The 24223-nt window shown below is 42.1% G+C and overlaps 2 protein-coding genes across 7 annotated transcripts in view; both read right to left on the reverse strand.

The window, feature by feature from the left end:
• ZHX1 (zinc fingers and homeoboxes 1) overlaps positions 1-10847 on the reverse strand; it is a 29221-nt gene extending 18374 nt beyond the window's left edge. For 2 of the 6 annotated variants that reach the window (XM_069779985.1, XM_069779980.1), the window contains exons 1-2: positions 10525-10847; positions 9439-9549 (exon numbers count right to left, since the gene is read on the reverse strand). The gene's annotated coding sequence lies outside the window, so the exon portion shown is untranslated. Of the gene's footprint in view, positions 1-9438; positions 9550-9642; positions 10291-10524 lie in introns of those variants that run through there. The other 4 variants (XM_069779983.1, XM_069779984.1, XM_069779981.1 and 1 more) reach the window with 4 other exon arrangements.
• Positions 10848-11810: 963 nt separating this feature from the next.
• Positions 11811-24223, reverse strand: part of ATAD2 (ATPase family AAA domain containing 2) — a 39522-nt gene continuing 27109 nt past the window's right edge. The window contains exons 20-28 of the mRNA XM_069779993.1: positions 23989-24121; positions 23646-23842; positions 22252-22411; positions 21773-21895; positions 21538-21687; positions 18115-18519; positions 17303-17427; positions 14807-14935; positions 11811-13312 (exon numbers count right to left, since the gene is read on the reverse strand). Coding sequence (XP_069636094.1) covers positions 13271-13312; positions 14807-14935; positions 17303-17427; positions 18115-18519; positions 21538-21687; positions 21773-21895; positions 22252-22411; positions 23646-23842; positions 23989-24121 — 1464 coding nt within the window. The 3' untranslated portion in view covers positions 11811-13270. The remainder of the gene's footprint in view (positions 13313-14806; positions 14936-17302; positions 17428-18114; positions 18520-21537; positions 21688-21772; positions 21896-22251; positions 22412-23645; positions 23843-23988; positions 24122-24223) is intronic.

The raw sequence follows: 24223 nt of genomic DNA on the forward strand, positions 1-24223 counted from the left end.
TTCTCCATACTGGAGGGATGCATAAAAATCTTGTGTTCATGCTTGCAAGCACAGCTGATCTTACAGAATTTCTTCAGGATGTTATCCTCTGACCTGATACAACCAACGCTGGTATGCAGCAGCAATTTCACAACAGAAATACAACACTTAAGTTTCCCTCTCCATATTCACGGTACTTGGTCACTGCCATTAAGTGGAAGTACTCCCAGGGCAGCACTAAATTACTGCCAGGACTGGGGTAAGACTGTCAAGCTAGCTCAGGTTTACCTGCCTGTCACTGCAACACCAACATAATCTTGGTCTGCTACAGATGTACATTACTTTTGAGGTGTGATTAGAGTAACAGCATCTCAGTGCCGGCGGGGGACTGCAACCAGTTGTCTGGAGAGGTTGTGGAGATCTGCTCGGAACTTTTAAGGCATTTCCTACTTGGAAGTTTTTAAAACTTAGTGAGACCCTGAACAACCCTATCTATCTTCACAGTTAACTTTGCTTTGAGCAGGAGGTTGGACTAGATGATCTCCAGAAGCCCCTTCTACTCTAATTTTTCTCCCTGAGATTTTGGGATGTTTCAGCTTATAACTAAAAGGAAGGAGGGTAGCCCAAGCTGCCTGCATAAACACTCTCTGCAGATCTCAACTATCTAGTAAAATACCACTGTGTACCAAGTTAACGTTTGCAAAAAACAAAGCATTTTTATTTGCAAGTGACCTGACTCCACTCCCCTGCTGAGTACTGTACTGTACTCCTTAGATGCTCCCGCTGATTTCTGTGGGAGATAATGTCTTATCCTGTGTGTGACAAAGACTGATCCCCCCTCTGCCCTCCACCATCATGCATTCACAGAGTGGATAAACATTGTTTACTGCCAATCAGCCCACTGACAAAAAAAGGTAAAAGACAGGGGACTATAGAGCCTTCCAAGTATAACATGTGGAATAAAAAGCTGAATCTTGAAGTATGGTCACCCGCAGAAGTCAGAGAGATACATGACTTGTGTACTCAAGTTACCACAGAGTAATGAATGGTCTTGAAGAGTCAGCAGACTAGAACAAATACCTCAGCCCATGGCACAGAGACCAGGAGGTTTGGAGCTACCATGTTTAACATGTTCTACTTCACAAGCGCTGCTGGCCTTGGAGCCCAGCAGTAGCCTGATGTTGTCCCACACTGCTCCCAGCTCACCTAAATGAAGGCCTTCCACACAGCAGCGAAGTAACCCAGCAAGAATCATCAAGTTTTTCACCAGACTGGTTCCCTACACCACTGTTATCCAGGCTGACACCCCAAATTTTACTGTGAACCTCACCTCTGTGACTTAACTTTCCACCAGACACATGACCCCTCTCCTAACTACTCAGAAGCCTGCTTGGGAGGACAACCGCCACTTTGGGAGCCACTGGCTGAGTCAAGCTGGAGGCTGCACCTTTTGCCCTGTTCTGCTGGAGCTGCCTGTCTTGTAATCAACTCTTGCAGTACAAACACAAACCGCCAATCTTCAGTCCTGGCAGGGAAGCAAGAAAAAAGATTACCAAAAAGAGACTACCCAGTTTCATTTTTGGTCTCCCATGTACTAGTATAATGGTGGAAAATCAGCACAACAGGATTTAAGTGGAAAGTACGTAGTTAACTAAAACACCGTACTTAAAATGAATAGCTGTGAGGCTGCTTTCTTCTTTTTTGCATTGGATTTAAACACCATTAAAAAATCAGATTAGTTCTGTTTTAAAATATATAGGTAGTTTAAAGCTGCATAAATATCCTAGGGTCAAAATCATACTCTCACTGATTTAAATGAGAATGGGCAGTAGAATTGTATTTAAAAATACTGTATGTCTTGATAAAAACACATTTAAGAAGCAACAGAAAAGCCTAAAAAAATTTACACAGCACAAAACAGGACAGCATTAGAGTTGGGGAGGAAGGAAGAGAAGAATCAGTATTATGTTTAAACCTCCTATTATTTAGAGTAGGAAAATCAAAAGCAGTTTTAGTCAGAAACACTTTGTTAATTTACATTAATGTTTCAAGAACACAGTGAACACATTCCCTCATATGAGTAACACCTATCTGATTTACCAACATTAAGAGCACCGATGACTGTCTGAAGTACTGTTCTAACTGTAAACAGGTAAGTTTTTATTAATGGGATAAAAGCACTGAGAAAAAAAAAATCAGTATTAAACCAGACAGTTTTAGTTCATGTAATTTTTTTTTTTTAGAAGCAAGCTGTCTTAGTTAACCAAGTTGGAAATTCTTAGTGAAAACACTGAACTAGTGGTAGTCGGTGACTAACCTTACGGACAGACATTCACTTTGTAGACATCTGCACTGAGTGAAGATAAGAATTATTTTCTGAATGACAGAAGTGTCCTGCCTCAAAGTTGAAAAAGCAGGCCAGGTTGTTTTCCACGCAAGATCTCCAATTCAGGTTTGAGCACGAGCTCTGCCAGGGCTAAAATCTTAACAGACATGGATACGTCATCACAGAAACAACAGATTTAATCTAGTAAGTATAAAAAAAGTATCATATTTTGTCTTATACATCTACAGGTTTAAAAAAAAAAAAAGTGGTGCTTCAATAAATGTATTTTTAGATACTCTACACATTTACAGTAGTTTAATTAATAATACAGACATGTTATGCAGTTTAGGGGAATTTTTAATTAAATTTTAATTTCCAACCAAATGCAGTTCGACATAAATTGCGAATAATGGGAACTAATCCTTATCTAAAAAACAAGATATGCGTAATTCACTATTTTCTAAGAAAACAATGAAAAGTAAAAATCAATAATCTGAGTGAGTGTATGTCAAGATAAAGGACTGATAAAATAAACACTCACTGATTATCATTTATCCATTTACAAAACAAAATTTTGCAAACTACCACAATATCAAACAATGAGAATCATTCGCCATTTATGAAAGTTATCAAAAGCACAAATGCAAATCAAGATTAGAAGAAATAATTTAAATCAAGATTCCCTACATGCAGATTTAAACTGTGATTAGATCACCTATTTTAAACCATTTTGATTTCTATCAGTTATTCCAGTTCCCATATATTAGGATTGTTTTTGAATTAATGCATTAGTTAAATGATATCTGGGGGGACACAGGGGAATACAAAGAATGGTAAGGAGAAGCAATATGAACATGTTTACTGTCATTATTAAATCAACCAAATTAGAAGAGCCCAGGATACGACTGGGGTGTGGTACTCAAAGAGAATGTTTATGAGACCGTCCAAGTTTAGCATAAGAGAATAGGCAGGCCTGGAAACCCCATGGGAATAAGATGCATCTGTTGTTGTAGGCAGCCCCAGCAAAATGTTACTGGTTCACTAGCCTGGGGCAAGCTTTTTTTTTTTTTTTTTTTCTTTCCCTTTTTTGACAGCCAAGTACAATATTAGCTTGCTTTTTTTTTTCCTTGCCATCGTCAAGCTGAGGCCGGCTGAGAATATTTTGTGTCTAGACTAATAAATGTTTGTAAGGATTTTGCAAGACTGGTTTATGGGAACAGAATCCCCTTTTTGTTTTTCTGCTGGAAAAAGCAGCATTAAAAGCAAATGAGCACCATCATGCATTTGTTTTAAATTGCATATTACAGCACTGCTATTTTGTGTGCAATCAATACATAATTTGGAAGAAAAATGCTTTTAAAATTCAAAGCTATCCCTGAGCAGCTAAGGTTCTCTTGGAAACTGAAGGAGGAGTCTGAAATTATTGTTCTTTTGTTTGCATCCCCCAGTGGGAAAGGCAGCACACAACTAGAAACCACTGTGCTTTGAGGCAGCATGAATCATTAGGAATAAAGATCAACCCCCCTTCATTTAAACATTAGATATTAAAACTGAATCTAGAACAAAGGTAAACTAAACAGACTCTTTCCTTCCCAAGCAGTTACTGGGTTAAATAAAATATCAAAGGGACTATATAAATCTTGTAACTTCCTCTACTGAAATAAAAAGATACTTGTATTTTGCAAAACATGGCCTGTCCAGATCCCAATTACAAGCACCAACTTAATCAGTGGAAATTACTGGGATATGTATGGGCCAAAACCTACATTTTCTTTTTAATATTTGTTTTGGAGGGCGGGGTATCTGAAGATGAAATGGCTGACTGAGCTTTTTATTTCATTGCGTTGGGTGGAAATGACTGAATCTTTCCACACAAGGTAGTGCAAAGAAGCTGCTCTGGTGCAAAGCAATCTTCAGTCCCAACCCTCCAGCAAGCTCGCACCCTCAGCCCCTCTCTCCCGAGAGACAGCTAGCTCTCTGCAGCACCCAGGCTTAAACGTTGCCTGGTAAGGAAGAGGGCTCCTGTCCAGTAGTTCACAGGCAGTGACTTTATGAGGATTACATCCAGAAATAGGATATTCACTCATACAAAAAAGCATATATCCACAAATTCTGCCCTTAGAACTAGCTCGTGCCCAGATCCATCTGGCCTAAACTGCAGTAAAAGTACTGCTCACTCTTCATCAGTAAGCATGTGTAACCACAGAGTATGGTGTTTGCACCGTCATCATCCAAGCAAATATTAATACACTGGAAAGCTTTCAAAAGCAAAGGATTCTGAAGTAAAATTTCAGTGTATTCAGTAACGTAAAACTTCTCCCTCCCTGAACATTATATACAATGATTAATACATGTATTTCTAAGGATATGCACATGTGTCTGTTTACTATGTGTGGAAAGAGTAAACTTACTTTACTTCAACATTACTTTTTTTTTCTCACCTCTTCCCTCCTTTCCACGAAAGAAACAAACAGCGGGTATTAACAAGGCCTTATTTTTCCCCTGGAGGAACCCAATAACTAGAGAATAATTTAAAAAAAAAAAAAAAAGCCACCCTACCTGTCAAGAATCAGATTTAAAATGAATGTTTGTGGACTGTAAGATAAAACACCGGAAGTTGCAATAATTTCACAAAAAAAAGTCTCCTTCCATCTTAAATTATTTCTTTTAATGTAATAAAAAAATCAGTTCTCTACTCACCCACAAACTCCTCCAACAAATTTAAGTAAAATGTATTAAGAAGTCAAATTTGAAAAACACTCATAAGATACAAGGAGTAGAGCTGTGTAGGGTTTGCATCATATTTTAACAGATACCTACAATGCCAGCAGGGATCTTGTATGGGCACCAATTCCTCAAAATGATCCATACACAAAAAACTTGAATTCACGTGACGCTCCAGGTATGATGAACCTTTTGTCAGACCAGATCCCCACTGAGAAGTTTGGAGGACAGAAAGCCGTAAGTATTCAACATTGCAAACAAGGCTGGACATTGTGCAGTGCTGAATGCTCAAAAAATTCCACCAAGGCTACAAATGTGTTCTCTTGCTGAGAATCCTACTAAGAAACAGAAACGCCCGAGTCTTCACGCTTGCTTCACCTAGCTCTCTTGGCAACTGCTGCCAAGTGCCTAACTACTCCTGATACAGCTCTAACTGATGTTGCTGAAGACAGCTAACCTATGTATAAAAAGGCAGCATTCTCCTACTCTGAAAGCATTCTGAAGATTAACTAGGAACCCGGACTTTTTTGAAGAAGCACACAGCTGTAACTACGGTTTAACTACCAGTCTTCTACAGCCCAGGCAGTAATAATTGTTCTTTCCTGACACCCCATTGTGTCCTCTTTACTCTTTTTAGGACATAAAACTTTCCTAGATCTCATTTTGACCTAACGACCAAAACGGATACTTACACCTGTGCACAGAGCCAGTAGGAGAGTTTTAAAATCAATGGTATTTTGACATACAAAGCACGTCTTTCCATTATAACACAGGGAGGAAGGCAATCATGTTAGCACCATGTTTTGTTTAGGCTAATACACCTCAATTTTTAGGAAAGGCAAACTTAAGAGACCTCTACCAAGATTGCTTCAGAGCATACAAACATACATTTCCATCTGTGAAGTTCTTAGCACCTTTGTAAGGTAAGACAACGTTAAAATAATCACACTCCTAACCTATAAACAAGGATTGAAGCCTTAAAAACTATATAAAATGATTGCCTAATTCACAGGACTCATTGTAAGCTAACAGCTATTTCTCATCCAATATATGTGGTTCATAAGATGCTTTGAAGATTTAGAGTGCTGAACATGTGGAACTTTTACCATAACCATTAGAAAGTTCAAAAGCTCATTTCTGTCCTTCTGTCTGGTGGGGTGAATTTGGCGCTCACAGTGCTTACAGAACGATGCTGGCTTTGCCAAACAGCGAGGGCTGGCGTTATGCATGCCTCATTACACAGTTCTGTCTGCCCACTGTTTAAACAAAACTGCCAGCCTTCAAGGCTTGCTTGAGCAACGACTTCAAATTGTGGGTCCCCTGGCAGCATCTTAAATTCCTTCAACTCCTAGTGAGACCAACAGATAAGGAAGGTGAGCAGCAGGTTGCAAAATGCCACAGGGGAAGGCCGAGTTGCACGGAGTGAACCTAAAATACCAAACTCGCTTTCTTAAATGGCTCCAAACACAATTTGAAGCCTGTTCTTTGGAAGTTGAATATATTGAGCTCCTTTATACCTGTTAGGCAGAAGCAGAGGTCATGCCGCTAAAGGATGTTTGCAACATTAAATTCTTTGCTACCTTTGATGTCATTTAAGTAGTGCAAAAAGTAGCATTCAAAGTTTTTTACCATTTTCCCTAAAGGTTCCCCCATCAAGCCACATCCGTTCCTCTTTTAGTTGTCAGCAATTTTCCTAGCTTCTGTGCTTTAGCACAATACCGCTCTTTTTATAATTTTAATGGTATAATAAATGTAGTCTAGATTCCAGTTTTTGCCCCTTTAGATCATACTCTTTTTCACTGAATTCCATTAACATTTACTATGATCTCAAAGGTCTTAAGGATAAAAGAGTGGTACACATCTTCCCACAAGCAACAACAGCAGACTTTTGCTCAAATTGGGCTGACTTCTGAAGCTGATTAGAAAGGATCCACTGGTAGTAGAGACATGGTTCTATGAAATATGTTACAGTTCACTGAACTCTGAAGGACATGAAAAAGACTTGAGTAGACCTTCCTTTCAGTTCCTTGACAGAAAGACAACAGAACTGGAAATGAACCATCAGTTAAAGTGATGCAAGGCACAGAATTATGAAATGCCATCTGGCTGGCACAGGATAAGGAAATGTATCATTTTTGGTGGCTTCCACCTCCACAGAAAAAGAAACAACTGTTTATGCAGCAAAGGGGTTTGAGTATTTGGGAAGGTCCTGAACTAGCCACACACACAAAAAAAAAAAAAAAAAAAAAAAAAAAGAGAGAGAGAAAACAGGAAAGAATATGAATTGGAATAAAGACAATAAATTGGAATTAATACTACTACTAATAATAATGCTGAAAACACGTCATCATATCCCTCTGAAAGCCTGAAGAAAAAAGCTGCTTTAATGCCTAATTTGACAATATTAGAAACTTAAATAGTAACAACAGAAAATTGTATTCTTATAGGTATTCAACAAAGGTGATGCTACTGACACGTAGTGGGGAGATACACGAGTAGAACACACTAAGATCATCATTGCTGCCTATTTAGGAAATAGCAAGTAAACAGAAGAAAAAGGGGAAATGGTACTATATTGAAAATTGCATCACTTGTTTACAAGTCACTGACAACTCAGAGGCGAACCATCTTGGACATTTATGGATCAATGACCACGCATCTAAAGTGGAAGGAGAGGGAATATTGACCATTAATACACAGAAGAGAGCAGCACGTCCATGCACTCAGCTAAAAATGCTCAAAATCTTCCCTCACGCCATGACCCCAAAACTGTCATCACACAGGACTTTAATTCAATAAACAGACACTGAAAAGGCCTTTCTGTCATTTCTGCAACAGGATTTCTAAAAATTAGAAAACATAAAAATACTGAATTTGACACCATGGAATTCTTGACTAGACCTCAGCTTGTCAGATAAAGAGAAACTGATCAACAAAATAAAGATTAGCCACAGCTTAGCTACAAGTGATTATGCCTTGGTTATATTTATTATGTGCCCACAGAATAAAACCCAGTTTATATGTACATGGTGCTTTAACAGTTCCAGTTTCATGAAGGTGGAAAAAGTCCTGAACTCGGACTTGAGGAAAGAATCTGACTTCAAAGACACATGACTATTTTTTAAATATGACTCTTCTAAAGTCACACTTGAACAAAAGGGTCACCAATGTTAATCATAACTAGATGAAAAAGTTGACCAAAATTTAATCCTTCCCCTCAGACTACATATAAACAAATGGGGGAAAAAACAAGGGGAAAGCTCAGGGATAGCAGTAAGCTTAAGTGAAATGCTATAGACTGCTCAGTGAAGCAAAAGACACAAGAAACAGTCTTTTCAGTAGATTAGGAACAAAAGGAATCCTAATAATAGTACAAAGTCCATTATTTGACAGAAATTCTTCAGCACCAAGAAATCTACAAAAGGCAGAACTGTTCAACACAGAGCTCTAACCGTCTCCAGTGATATATTGGTACACAGTGATAAATATCGTCTACTCCAATAATAACCAACAGTGATAAATGACAGCAATTAAGTCTAGACACCAGGACACTGGATCCAGCTAAAGCATGCACAGGTCATCAAGGGTGTTGCAAGAGAGGAAATAATCCAAAAGAGAGTCATAAGAAAAATTGAGAGTAGAAAAGCATGCCTCACAAAGAAAAGCTCTACCTCAAACTGCTGTGTTTTACAAAGATAAGTTTGGGGACAATCACAGTATACACACACATTACCCAAATGTGATAGCAGAGGGCTTTTCAGTCTAGCAAAGATAGAAAACCCACTAGCCTGAAGTTAAAAGCAAATCACTTCAATTATAAAAAATGGCATCTACTTCTCATCTGCTCAGGGGAATTCATTTAACAACACAAGTGAAATAGACTGCCTTGCTGGCAATGTCTAAAGACAGTAACAAAAGGGTTTTCTAAATGATGCGTGCTCACTCAAAGAGGTAGTAATTCAGGGCAGTCCTCTAGTTTGCATCACGCAGGTTGTTTTAAACAGGGTTTCTGTAAGTACTCACAAGCTTTCTTTTTTTGCGCGAAATCATTCTAAGCGAAAACAAACAAAAGGCAGACTGCTGGTCAAAACCAACAGCACAGCTTTTAAAATTCCTCTTTCATTCCTACCTTTAATGGAACATTTGTTTTCATGTAACAAGGTTCATGACAAAATCCACTTTTTATTTATACAATGTTTATATGCACTTTGACATGCCCAATATGCTCTCTGTACATCTCTGCTTTAGAAATAAGTGGCACCTATTCCAGCTGGCAGACCAAGAGACATCTCAGCCTTCGCTATTTTACATGACACTTTGTGCAAAGTAAACTTCTCCATCCTTCCGTTAACTATTTAACCTACCAGAAAGTCCAAGCAGCTCATAAATAAAGCACGAGTGGTACCTACCAGATAACGTTCACTACTGCAGATACTCTGAGCCCTTTCAGAGATCCAGAACTGCCTCCATTACATGGTTTATTGAAGTCGGTGCTGATCTCCAGTGCTGCACATCCTGATCTAGGGGAGAGCCGAGGGTCAGAACGCACCCCAAAACCCAGACACCCCCAGAAGAGTAAACCAGACATCTTCCCCAACTTTGCCTGCACATACACCGCACTGCTCCTCCACGCTCGCCCCCGCTCTGCAACGCCACGGGATGCGAGACAACTCTGGAGCCAGAACTTCATGGCTCGTTGGCTGCCGTCAGTCTGTCTGTCAGTCCGTCATCCCGAGCGCCGCCGCGGGTGCGCGCAGCCCGGTGACACCGGGCGGGAACTCGCCAGCTCCTCCGGGCGCACCGGGATTGAACTTCTCGACTCTCCTTTCCGACTGACGAGTCAGGCGAGTCCTCAGCGGCCCTGTGGCGAGCAAAAGCCACGCACAGGCTCCCGGCTTCACAGCTGGCACTGGGCGGAGGAGGGAAGACCGGGGAGAGGAGATCGTCCTCGGACTCGAAGGGGTTTAACCCCCCGCCGGGCCGGGCCGGGCCGGGCCGAGCCGAGCCGGGCCGAGCCGAACCGGGGGGGCACGCAGCAGTCCGCTTCGAAGTTACGCCCCGGCTGCCTCCCGCCCTGGCTTCCCCCAGTCAGCCTGGAGCCCGCCGCCCCCGGCAGGCGATGCCCCCCGGCCGCGGGGACCGCGCCGGCCGCTCGCCCGCCGCCGCCAGACAATAGGAAGGCGGGCGGGGCGCGGCCGGCCCACCGCGCCCACCCCGCGGGCGGCAGCGGGGCGGCCGCCCCCGCCGGGCCCGCCTGGGCCCGCCCGCCCCCGCCGCCGGCCAGGAGCCGCCCTTGCCCCGGGGAGGCGCGGGGCGGCGGGCGCGCTGGGCGCTGCCCCGTCCCCGCCGGGAGAGCGCCCGGCCCGCTCCCCGGGGGGAAGCGGGGGCGTGCGGGGGGCACGCCTCCCGGGGGGGGGGGGTCGCCCTCCCGCCTCCCGGCGCCGAGAGCCCCCTCTCCGCCCGCGCCAGAGGCGGCGGGAGACGCGAGCCCCTACCTGACGGCGCCGCTCCGCCTCGCCCCCTCAGCCCGCGCCCGCGCCGCCCGCCTGCCTGCCCGCCTGCCGCCTTCGCTCACGGCCGCGCCGCCATCTTGCGTTTCACAAACTACTGCACTTCTTTTGGGGCGGGGGGGCGGCGGGTGAGCCGGGAACTCCCAACGCCGCCGGCCGCCCGGGCCCTCGCCTCGCCGCCGCCCGCAGCGCCCACTCGCATCCTCCCGGCGCCTCGCTGCCCCGGGGCGGGTGCGCGGGGAGGCCGGGCAGCGGCGGCCGGTGCCTCAGCCTCCCTGGCAGGGAGCGGGGGCGGAGCCGCTCCGCCGCCGCCCCGCCCGTCAGGCGGCGGGCACCCGCCGGAGGGCGGCCCGGCCCCGCCGAGGCAGCGGCCGGCCGCGGGGGGCTGCCCCGGCGCCGCAGCCCGGGGGCCACCGGCGTCTCGTCGCCCTTCGGCCAGGCGAGGTGCCGGCGCGCAACGGCTGCGGCGGGGAGGAACGGGGCGGGGGGGGGCGACAGGCCGGCAGCTCCCGTGTGGCAGCGGCGCCCACAGCCCGCTCCTTCGCCGACAAACTTCGGCTCGGCGCTGGACCCTCCCGCCACGCACCCAGACGGGTTTTACGGACAGCGTCGTCTCTCACCCCGCGAAGGCTTCTTCTGCAGCGGCAGCCCCGAGTTTCCCTCAGGCGCCCAGAGCTGTCGCCGAGAGAGGACGTTGCCGCAGGGTCCAGAGCCCCAAACCAGGGGCGAGTGAGCACAGAAGTAACGGCTCTGAGGGGAAAAAAACCCCACACCACCACCTCCGCCCCCACTTCTTTTTTTGTTTAGTTACAGAACTTGGAGAAAGGGGGCTTCTTCCTTCGGTACATACGTAGATATTTTAGTCAATATTTAGTTTTAACTCCTGCTCCACACTCCTCAAAAATGCTGCATTTCTACATACTATCACTGTTTTCCATTTTGGTTCAGACAATAAATTACTGTCTCCTGAGAAATAAAAAGTGTGGCTTGTGGGAACAGTTAGGAGTTAAGCGTTAACAGTTGGTCATGGAAAACCACGATTTACACAATTATAATTAAACAAAAATTGCATAGGTACAGTATCCTGTCGAGACTAGTGACAGGAGGGAGTTTGATCAAAGCTTTGAAGAGCAAACATTTTGATCCCAGGAATGTTTCTGGCTCCTCATTTCCACCCTGTCACTCCAGTTTTTCAAACAGTCATCTTGGGGAACGCAATCAGCAAACAGCCCCCACAGCCCCATCAAAAATCAGTGACAGCAGCCAAGGTAGAGATCAAGTTAAGGAAAAATGACATTAATTCCTTTATTACATTTCCAATGTAATACATTACATTAAAACATAAATCTTCAATATAGTTTTTCTTCCTCCTGTGCTTGCCTTTGCCGTATAACCAATACACCAAGAGTGGGGTAAGCTGCTCACATACAGTTCTTACTTTACAGTCTTAAGACTCATGCTGGTTTTTAAGTGTAAGGTTGTTATCTGTGATATAAATAGAGCAGACACCCCCCCCCCCAAAGGAGATTCATTTTTTATTAATACCCATCCAAACAATACAGATAGAAGAAAAAATTCTGCATAGTACACAAATGTTTGGACAAACACACGAGAAAGAAACAAGAAAACCTAAAACATAGTTAAGAAACAAAAACACACACAGAGGGATTGCACAGTTAGGCATTCAGTATCACCAGATGTTGTGTATGCAAGGTGACATAACAGCAACGTATTGTGCCACGTATTTTATCGCAACTGATATGAGAATAATTTTTTATAAAATTAAACTTTGCCTATCTTATTATCAATTTAAAAAAAAACAACTCTGTCCATTTGAGAGAAATTTTCTCTGCTGGTTTGAAGAGCCATACGTCTTCAAAATGGGGTATTGCTTTGCTTTTACTTAAATATGTTTTTGACCAACAATATATTCACTTTTATGTAATAAACAGATATAATTCTCTACAGGTAACTAGAAAACTATTTACAATTTAATTCAGCTACAAGCCACCTAACCTGCACCTAACAATTTAGATTAAAATGCTATTCTCCAGTATCAAGAAGATTGTCATTATTACAAGCAAGATTAAATTTTACCTGAGAAAGTTACAGTTGTAAATCTTAATTTGTTTCAAGTTAGGTTTTTTGACAGGCAAAAATATGCCATAGCAGAAGTTCTTATGTTTGTGGAACAAGTGTTTCTCCCACATGCTTTCTTCAGGTTGTTAATTCTATGAAAACCACTTGAGGTGCTTTAAAAAACATTACCTCTGAACTGCATTAAGAGGTTTCTAAAGTGTTTACTTGTCATATACCAAAATGAGATTTGTTTTAAAACCTTTATGTAATATACAATGGACTATACAGCACCACAGACTACTTCAGAAAAATGTATTCCCACAAGCTGGAAAACAATGATAAAAGTTTAAAAGAAAATGATCGAAAACTTGATAAAGAGAGGTACTGAAATTATCTGGGAGACGTTCAGATCTGCAGTGTTCCAAAGGCAATGACAGCAGTATGTCACATAAAAATATATATAGAGAGAGGACAAAAATATCAAAGCAGTTAAAGGACTTTATTTTAGCTTTAAGAGATTTTAGAATATATTTGTTTAATATATGTATAAATAAACATGTAGAAGTAAACTTTATTGAACTATGCTCAGAAAACAACATGCAACAAAAAGACAACATAACAGAGTAGAAGTCAAGTATGCTGAAATCAAGTTTCACAGAACATAACTGAAGGTTGCAATTTCATTCTTCATTTCCTAATAAGAAAAAAAAGACAAACTAGCAGTCAGCATGAATGAAAGTTTAAGAACCCTGTTTATATCTTCATAAAAAGAATAAAGAATCTGTATACACGTACAATTGTTAGTAATATTTAGCAAATATATGTGCTACCATTGTCACAAAGTCTTTCTGTACCCACCAGCTTCAAACACATATTTATGCATTCAAAATAGAGTAGGCTAGAGGGACTGTATGGATCTGTATCAAGAGACTATGGATCTGTACCAACAGTGGTTTCAACAGTTAGAAAGAGGAGACAGTTCCTGAAAAGCCACAACTAAAAGCTGGAAATGTTATTTTCTGCACTCGGAGTAACTACTTGTTAAAATGTATCTCTTCATGAAGTAGAGGTGGCTCCTGACCAGCTTGCAAAGTCATTCTGAATAGGAGATATTTTTTCGTTAAAGGTAGAAGTAGAAAACAAAACAATCAAGTCCCTTTTAATTTAAGCATTAAAAGTTAAGTCACAAAAGCTCACAAGCTCCAAGATAACATAAATAAATCCCTTCTCATGCTGAAACACGTCATTATACTGGATGAGAGAAGGGCCCATTTTTCAGGAATGGCCTCCCTGAATCCAAATAATCCTCACTGTTGCACAGTCAGAACGGTGTGTCTGTTCTAACTCTTTATCAGATGTGGAAGAAGAGATCGAGATGACCAGGGCCAAAGAGAAAAGGCTTCCTCTTTTTTTAAGCCAGACTGGGAGGCATAAAGAATTTTTTTTTTATTCTCAGGCACAAGCAACTCAAAGACAACTGGATTCAAGGATCTTGAATCCAAAGACTGAATATCCAACCTAGCTAAATCGACTCAATACTAGGAATGCCTGACTGGGACCATGGGTGCCTCTGGAAGATTTCTGCTGAGTTCTGACAGCTCAGAAATCCTCTTACAGGAAGAGATCAGAATTTGACTCATTAGCATTAAACCAGCATAGGCAGAAATCTCCCCTTAAGTCAAATTAAAAAAGATGCTTGAGCCATGCTAGTTAAAAAGAGATAATGGTGAGACTAGAGAAAAAATTGAAACTCTTGTTATGTTTCATACTTAATTTCTTTTCAAGAATGGAATGACTACTATACGAAGTATTAAAATGTCTGACTGCCTGTAAGGGGAGAAAGAGGAAATGACTGAGAAAAGCACCCTCCTTTCATAGACCCCCACCCCTAGAAAGGTTCTGGAGAAGGACTGTTGACAGATTGAGGTTAACTACTTGGAGAGGGCTGGGGGGGGTGGACCCATTGTCTTCAAGTTCAAGCCTCTTCCTGCTGAAACTGCCAACAATTATGCCAAATACAACAACAGTTTTGCAATATGGATAAATGTCTTCCAGACTGAAATGAAAAAGTCTCATAACACAGGCAACTAAGCAGTAAAGAGTCATGCTAAATGAGAGCACACATACATATGCATAGCACACACATGCATACCAGTGATAGAAAGTGCTACAAGACAAAAAAATTTACCTGCACTAATTCAGTTTTGTCGCAATCTTCCCGATGTTGGTAAATGCACTGACTAAGAATGGCATATAGTTTTTCCAGGTGAAATACATTGAAGTTCTTAGTTAGCGCAGTGACAAAATGCAACAGTTGCTGAAGAAAAAAATAGAAAAGTACAAGTTTAGAATAACGCAAGATCCTTTGCATAGGCTCTTTATGTTTTCAGAAGCTAAACAGTAACAATACAAGTGACATCCTACTTATATAGTTAAATAAAATATAAGTGACACTTCAGAGAACAGATTAAATATCTCACAAGATTTAACTGGAGAAAATGAGTTAGTTTTTCATACTTCAGAGAAAAGGGAGGCTTAAATTTCAGACAATATTTTATTACTAATCAATCTATCACAACGACCATAACTGCGAATCAACTGCTTCCAGAACAGCAGGGAATGACACAATCCACTTTGTTGTAAAGTAGCTGCCACAGCAAAGCCACTGTTGCATTTCATTAGAGGAAGCTGTTGCTGCATCACAGGGCACCGTAAAATGGATCTTTGGAAGCCAGGCTACAGGTCTTCTACATACAGCTGTGCCAGCTGGAAACGGAAGCATCTTTAGGTGCTCACTGTTACCCATTAGCTGAATGTGCACCGTGCCTACAACTCAGGTGGCAGAACACACTGCTCAAGTGTCTGAACCAGATCAGAAAGTAAAGTTAGATCAGTTAGCTCCTATCTTTAAACTGAAGAGTGGATAAACTAGCAGAGTGACTCTGCCTGTAGCAGATTACCAAACTCTCACACAGTCATTTCTGTTACCAAAGATGTGAATGTGATCATCTCTGGGAAAGCAACAGTGACAGCACGTTCTTCCACTGCTGCAGCCGCTCAGTATCTGTGTGTTGTGTGAGGCTGTGAAGATGTAGCTGAAGAGGCAGCCATACCGAATGAAAATATTACTGCCTCACAACTGCCCATCATCAAAATCCACCTCCCTCAGATCAGCTAACAGAAAATTCGAGTATTCCCCTCAACTTCATTCTATATAATAGGCAGATAAGACGCACAAAAACTAGGCAGCGTGCTTTCAGCTGCTGCAAACAGAAAAGGTAGGATGGGGCAGAGGTGTATGGTCGACATCCTGCGTGAAACTATTTCTAATTGCTGCCACATAGGTGACTGCATGCTCTTCTGTGTGTTCATAAAGTTCTACGCATATTACCAAGCAAATAAACAAACAAAAAAAACCCCCAAACAAAACCAAGCAGCTACATTTTGGAGGTTCACCCGGCTTATTCACTGCAGGTGAGTTCCAAAGAGGCTCTCTGGTATGAGCAGCTAGTTCCAGTGGCACCCATGTTAGCAAAACAAGTTTTCTAAGAGACACGTTTCATGACCATGGCTCTCCTCATATATAGGTTTCAGCTTATATAAAGGCTCTACTGTACGACTTCTCCAGCAGGCAGTAACTTTGGAGCACATGCTATTAAGCACCCTGACTCGATGAAAAACCTACGTGGCTTCTCTATATACACAGGCAGACATGAACAACAAAACCCCCTGAAATCTGCTTCTTTAGGAAGCCAGCTTTAAAAAGTTAGTTTCACCTCTACAAATTAGGTCACAGCTTAAAAATGTGACAGAAATTCTGTTAACAAGCCCCTTCACTAAAGGGGATCCCTATCTGGTCACATTCTCCCCACACAGGGGAAACATCCACGTAATACTCCCTTTCTCATCATGGCGGGTAAACATCAGCCCTCCTCTGCATTGGCCAACTTCCGGGACTCCAACCTAGCAATTTTCCTAATTTTCCTCACTGCAATAATCCCTGAAGATCAGGTCCTTGTTCTACCCTCTCCAATTAATGCAAAAGAACCTCTTTCACTCGCTGCAGCTAGGCCCATTTTTAACCCTTTCCTCAACGGTAGCCTCAAGGATAGCAACTTCTCTCCTACAAGGGACTGGAAAACCCTTATAACACTGTAACTGTATGAATGCAAAATTCTAACATTGGATTTTGAAAGAATTTCAGAAAAGTAGGTATTAGTATTTTATGCATGATGAGCTTTATGTCAACCTGCTAACTTCAGGTTTAAAGTCATCACTGCTAGAAATAAAGGTCCTTTTCAGGTTCCTAATAAATGAAAACATGCAAAAAGCAAATCAAAACAAACCCCCAAATCCATCATAAAAACTGTTAAGATATTAATAACCAACAGTACTAGCAGGTTGTCAATGGGCTATTTTAAAATTCAACAAGCCCTTTTAAATTAAAAATTAGGAAGAGAACACAGTCTCCTAAAGTTTAGTTCACCAAAAGCAAGAAGAGTCTACACCAGGTGTGGAAACATAACAGTCATAGTCCATTACAAGCTGAATTATTTCACAAGCTATATATCCTTCCCATAAATTGTTCTAATTGGCATTGGTTAACAACTGACTTAATTTACAACTGCACACGTAGCAAGAAAACATTCTACTTCAGAATTAACAAAATTGAAATTAGACTTACTTTGAGCTCATAGAAATCCACAATCACTGGCTGTGGAAGAATTTCCGCTGCTTTCTCAACACATATCTCTTGTTGCTCTTCTACCCAAGAACGTCTCCCATCAGTCATACAGTGTACCCATGAATCTGGAATGACACAAATTTCTTAAGTCAGGGTTTCTGTTTATCTCAAATACAGTATCAGTGAAGTATCCCGTACCTGAAATACAGTCTCTCTCTGCAATGACAGAAACAGAACTGTTACAATTTTTTCACTGAGAAATGTTTGACTTTTACTTTCTTGCTGGCAAAAGTCACTGCTCCCTAAAAATTAGAAACTCAAGACACAAAAAAAAGCGCTAGAGGAAAAGGCGGGGAAAAACAGGAAAAATATATTATCACATTGTCATTACGACATTGCACAGTAAAACTCCAGAGTAATTTAGATTAGGAAACACATCTTACATTGCAAACAATAAGATGTAAGTCTTCTATTCCACATGTGACTCTGGGTTGACGCTGCTTGAAGCACAGCTTTTTAGCTCACACTGCTCATTATTGGGAAGATACTCGCACAATAAAAGTCAATGACTGTTTTTCAGTTAGGTACCATTTCAAAAACAAACCAGAATCAAAAAAACAGCAGCTGCAGAAAAACATGAGTTTGGCTACCATAACTACAGGGGCAGCATCATTATGCACACTGTGTGCTGATTTTAGAGAGATACACCAGAACTAACAGAACAGAATTAAAGAAGGGTAAAACCTAATAAATAGTGTAATCCCCCTCCGGAAGAAAAAGAAGCTACATGACCTGTTTGACCTTTCACTTACCATTTGAATCTCCATCTTCAGAACTTTCTGGTGTTTGGCAATCCAACATGTCACTTTCCTTTCTTAGGTCTGAATGTTCAGGAAGCATGACACTCTTCTTTCCAGAAGCAGATTTAGCCACAAGGATAACTCTCCCTCTTTCATTTTCTGTCCCAGATTTATTTTCATTTCCATTTTTCTGTCGTTCTTGAAGTATGTTTTCATTTTCTTCCATAGAAGAATCCTGTGAGGGCTCAACTTCAGCGTGATCCATGTTGGTAACATGTTTTTCTTGAGACTCTTCATCACTCTCTACTTCATTTTGGTCTTCTGGAACTTTATTCTCTTTATTGAACTGAAAATTCCTCCTCTTTGTTGTGATACTTGAAGACCCTTTGTTCTTTTTGCGTTTTCTTTTTGACATATCTACAAAGAGATATCAGAAAAAGTAATCCGAAACATTACCAAAACAGTTCTTCATTCAAAATCCAGCATCCTCATCTTGCTTGACTTAAAGGAAAATGATCAAAGCAGCTCATTGTCTGTCTCCCTACATACGTCTAGAAGGGAGCTGCAAGTTAACGAGGTCAATTTGCTATTAGATTTTAAAAAGCCAGCTACAGAATTTCATTCACAAAACCACCAGCTTTGAGATTTTATGAGCAGAAAATTCTTACTTTAGCTAGCAAGTATTACTGCAAAGCAAGGTTATTAGGTGAAGTTGCTTACTGTCTTATTACATGAACTAATATAGATGAACAATAGAAAAGCATTTGGAGATGAGCCCTTCTTCAAATCTGTTATAAAGCTGTAAACTTCAATAGCTAAACACATGTTGGGCAGAGTTAAAGAGACAATTTTAAGCGAATATTTGCTGGAGAAAAAACTGTCCGTAAAGACTTACGCCTCATATGCTTTCTGATTCAGTTAACCTTGTTTAAAACAAACTTAGCATTTTTGCCTTCCAGAAAACCCCAACATTCTTTGTATTCACGGAGTACTACACAAAGCATATGGGTAAAGTCACTGGCAAAATTCCCAGTTATGCCAGTGAGACCAGGAAACGTCACACCACATCATACATTTTAACTGAACGAGACCCAAGTCCCTTTGTTCCTTCATGTCCTTTTCACAGGAAAAGTGAGGAAATAATGATTTTTCCTTTACATATCTATTATTATTGCTCGCCTACTTTCTTCCCCTTTCTCCCTCCAATTGGAAATCACAGTAAGAGGTGTGTATTGGGTTTGTGTGGCGGGGTTTTGGTAATGGGTGAGGGACTACAGGGGTGGCTCCTGTGAGAAGCTGCTAGAAGCTTCCCTGGCTCCAAGACAGACCCACTGCTGGCCAAGGCCGAGACCATTAGTGATGGTGGTAGCGCCTCTGGGATAACGTATTTAAGAAGGGGAACCTGGAGCAGGCGAGGAGATTAGAATGTGAGAGGAACACCTATGCAGACCCCCAGGTCAGTGCAGAAGGAGGGGGAGGAGGTGCTCCAGGTGCTGGAGCAGAGATTCCCCTGCAGCCCGTGGGGAAGACCATGGTGAGGCAGGCTGTCCCCCTGCAGCCCAGGGAGGTCCACGGTGGAGCAGATATCCACCTGCAGCCTGGGGAGGACCCCATGCCGGAGCAGGTTGATGCCCCCAAAGATGGCTGTGACTCCATGGGAAAGACCACGCTGGAGCAGCCTGTTCCTGAAGGACTGCAGCCTGTGGGAAGGACCCACGCTGGAGCAGCTCATGAAGAACTGCAGCCCATTGGAAGGACTCATGTTGGAGAAGTTAATGGAGAACTGTCTCCCATGGGAGGGACCCCGCGCTGGAGCAGGGGAAGTGAAGAGTCCTCCTCCTGAGGAGGAAGGAGTGGCAGAGACAAGGTGTGATGAACTGACCCTTACCCCAATTCCCCTGCTGTGATGGGTTGACCCTGGCTGGATTCCAGGTGCCCACCAAAGCCACTCTATCATGCCCCCCCTCAGCTGGACAGGGGAGAGAAAATATAACAAAGGGCTCATGGGTCAAGATAAGGACAGGAGAGATCACTCAACCAATTACCGTCATGGGCAAAACAGACTTGACTTGGGGAAAATTAACTCAATTTATTGCCAATCAACCAGAGTAGGGTAATGAGAAATAAAACCAAATCTCAAAACACCTTCCCTCCACCCCTCCCTTCTTGCTGGGCACAGCTTCACTCCCGGATTCTCTACCTACCCCTGCCAGCGGCGCAGGGGAACGGGGAATGGGGGTTACAGTCAGTTCATCAGACATTGTCTCTGCCCCTTCATCCTCCTCAGGGGCAGGATTCATCACACTCTTCCCCTGCTCCAGCGTGGCATCCCTCCCACAGGAGACAGTCCTCCATGAACTTCTCCAACGTGGGTCCCTCCCACAGACTACAGGGGAATCTCTGCTCCGGCGCCTGGAGCACCTCCTCCCCCTCCTTCTTCACTGACCTTGGTGCCTGCAGGGTTGTTTCTCTTACATGCTCTCATCCCCCTCTCTGGCTGCAGTTTCTGCACCCACTGCAACTGGGTTTTTTCCCATCTTAAATCTGTTCTCCCAGAGGCGCTACCACCGTCACTGATGGACTTGGCCTTGGCCAGCGGCGGGTCTGTCTTGGAGCCGGCTGGAATTGGCTCTGTTAGACATAGGGGAAGCTTCTAGCAGCTTCTCACAGAAGCCACCCCTGTAGCCCCCTGCTACCAAAACCTTGCCACACAAACCCAATACACCTGTGCCGCTAAAAGGAGAAGGCAGAGAAAACTGAGAGTGGAGTTGAACCCGGGAAGAAGTGAGGGGTGGGGCAAAGGTGGTTTTAAGATTTGGAGTTTACTTCTCCTTATCCTTGTTTCGATTTGATTTGTAGTAAATTAAATTGACACACACACACCTCCCCCCCCCAAGCCGAGTCTGTTTTGTCCATGACTGTAAGTGGTGAGTGATCCCTCCCTGTCCTTGTCTCGACCCACAAGCTTTTCTTTGTATTTTCTCCTACCCATCCCACCGGGGGGAAGGAGTGAGTGAGTGGCTGCGTGGTGTCTTGTTGCTGGCTGGGCTTAACCCACGACAAGGTGATATGGATTTTAGCATCTGAAGGCAGGGAAGGGAAAAATACTGTTTCACATAACTAAAAACTAGTTTTAGAAACTGCCATATACAACACTTTTGACTTCAAGAGGGAGCAATTTAGGAGCCATTAAATGTCAGTTGGGCCATCAAGGCCAGTGTCTTACAATGTAAACCAACCACTGTACTTGAACTTCATAACCATAGTGAATGGAGGACCTCTGGATATATCTCACATTTTGAAGCAAATTAAAAAAATGTAATGCCTCTGGCATGAGAATCAGGCATCACAGAAACCCGTTATGTCACAAGAACAGAGAAGGTATCATTGACTTTAGCATCTTCTCTAAGAAAGTCTGAATAAAATGCAACTTGCCATTAGAGCAGGGTGTGCTGGAATCTACAGGTGCTGCTGGCATCTTCATTTTTTCATTACACTTTGGGTCTGTTTTCTTACACCCAGGAACAGAGTTCTGCTTTGGCATTACATGGTAGGAAGACGGAGCATACTTTGAAGAGCCACAACCTTGCAATAAAAAACAGAGAGCAAAGAATTGTGTCTTGCATTGTTCATTGACAAGTCTTAAAATCCTTAGCGTGAAAACACATACCTCTTTTCTTACGAGATTCTTTAATTTCTTCGCAGCGTTGCTCGAAATCTTCATCCAATTCATCCTTCACTATGCCATATGCAGTATCTCTCAAAGTACAAGCTCTGTGCCTAATGAGACGACCTGAAATTTTATAGTTAGAACTGAGTATTTTCTACCAGCCAATGAAATATTTTATTTTGATTACTTAGAAAGATTCTGCTCTTTTCATAGGTAGGTTCTGAAAGGTTCTCTCAGTGTATACTTTCAGCATAACGACATAAAAGTTAATTATTAAAGCAAAAGTACTAGTTACTGATCAACACTTCCATCACAATTTCATGCCCAAGTAGTTTAAGCTACAACATTCACAACCTGGCAAGAAATGCTCTCTGTGGATGTTTAAAATGATCTAATCCCAAGTCTACTGTCCACAGACAACATTAATCAATTATTACATTTTAAATTTTTCCAAATTAGGGATAAAAACATATCCTCACCTCCAGGATCTTTAGCTGAGTTGTACTCTAAAGCATTGGTACAGATTAGATTGATGTCTTTCAGAAAATCTCTTGCAGTTAGGTACTGGTGCAAGTCAATCTTGGCGACAACTGTCGAAAGGTCCATGGGGTGTTTAATAACTGCCTCATAATCGGGTACCTACAAATGAAATATATGTGCTCAGAGATTTAGCACAGTACCTACCAAAATTAATTATTTTAATAAAGTCAAAAGGACTTCTTAGAAACTCCAAATATTTATGAGACATCCAAAGATGCAAAAATTAACCAGTTAGTTTCTTCAAAATAGAAGGGCTATTTCAGCTGGCTTTGAGGAGACAGACCAGGAGAGGGAAAAAAAGAAGCAGGGACATCCGAAGCATCTGTGGGGCACAGAAAGGAACAGACACCCAGAGTGGGATTCATTTCACTTGCTTCAGAACATCACAGCAAAGAAACCTTTCTTGGTAAAGTCACCAGAGATTCTCTTTGTTGTTGGCAGCAAGAAAAAGGCTGCAGGAACTGCAGCTTTAAAATATATGTCCTGAGCATCTACTTCAGAATGAGATAACTGGACCCAGAGGTGCTGATTGCTTTACTCAGACCATAAAAGGAGCCTAATGACTAGATTAGACGAGGACATCTATGTTTGTTTAGATTATTCACATCTCAGAAACTGAAAGTAAAGACAACTCAGTGGATGCTTAGGGGAACAGGACTTTGCTGAAATGCAAAGCTATATTAAAACCTCAGCTCACTTTGAAGTATATGCCCCTGGCTTAGACTTATTCAATAAATTAAATGAGAAAAAGAGACATAAGAAGTGCATGGGAGGATGAAGGAACCACACAGTCCTTATGGTTGATCTTATACTGAAGAGCCCCAGATGAAGCAGAGAATAGAATCTTTAAATTTATTTTAAAAACTGCTGCTTCTACTCCTGTTCTCACAGAAACTATTGACAGACAATTAAAGAGCTTTAGGCTTTATTAGAACCGTCCTACAGATACTGTTTATAATTAGTGCTGTAACATGCCTACGTATCAAAATCTTTTCATGAGCAAACTGTGTTGGTATTTGGTCTAACTGGCAGTTGGATTAGATGATCATTGTAGGTCCTTTCCAACTGAAATATTCTGAAGTTCCAAAGACATTTTAGAAGGCTTTCAGTGAATACTCAAATTAGACATTTGAGAGCCTCAAGGAGTCAGCAAAAGTAAAAGCAAAACTCACTTCCTGCTTCTTGAAAAATCAGAATAGTATGGTCCCAAAACCAAAGATAAACCTTCCTTTTTAAAAGAGGATAAAGAGCACACAAACACTGAGAAATACATACACAGAGAAATTACAAATACATGCAGATAAAACAGTATTGCAGATCAACACTAATTTACCTCCTCTGGGTCAACAGGCTTTGTAAATGCTCTGAAACGTCTGTCAACAACAAGTCTATCAGTCACATCCCTTAAGAAAATCCGAAGTTCAAGCAACGTATCCTCCTCCTGCTCCTCCAGCCGTCTTATTTCTTCCTCTGTCAGCTGTAGAGGTTTAGGTGGCGGTGCTACAGGCAGTACTTCCAATGGCCGCCGCGCTTAAATTAATCAGAAAATTTTAGTCAATTTATGGTACTCAAATACAAGCACATGAAAAGGTATTGATTGAAAATTTCCACCAAAGCAAATACTGTATAGCTATTAACTTACAGTTAGCAAAGTTTTATACGTAAAATATCCTCACCTGCGTTGTTTTTTGATGCAGGAGGTTTAGCAACTTGATTTACAACTAAATCCTCAAAAAACATGCTTCTTTCGTCCTTACTAGGCAACTCAACTTTGAAAACTTCATAATCATTAATAAACAATTCTTTTACCTAAAGCATGAGAAGAAAAGATATTTCAGATGTAAGGCCACACAAAATCATATTCTATTCCAAAAAGATAAGTACCTTTCTGAATTAAACTAAATAATAATC

This window comes from Haliaeetus albicilla, chromosome 3, assembly GCF_947461875.1.
Source record: "Haliaeetus albicilla chromosome 3, bHalAlb1.1, whole genome shotgun sequence".
NCBI lineage: Eukaryota > Metazoa > Chordata > Aves > Accipitriformes > Accipitridae > Haliaeetus > Haliaeetus albicilla.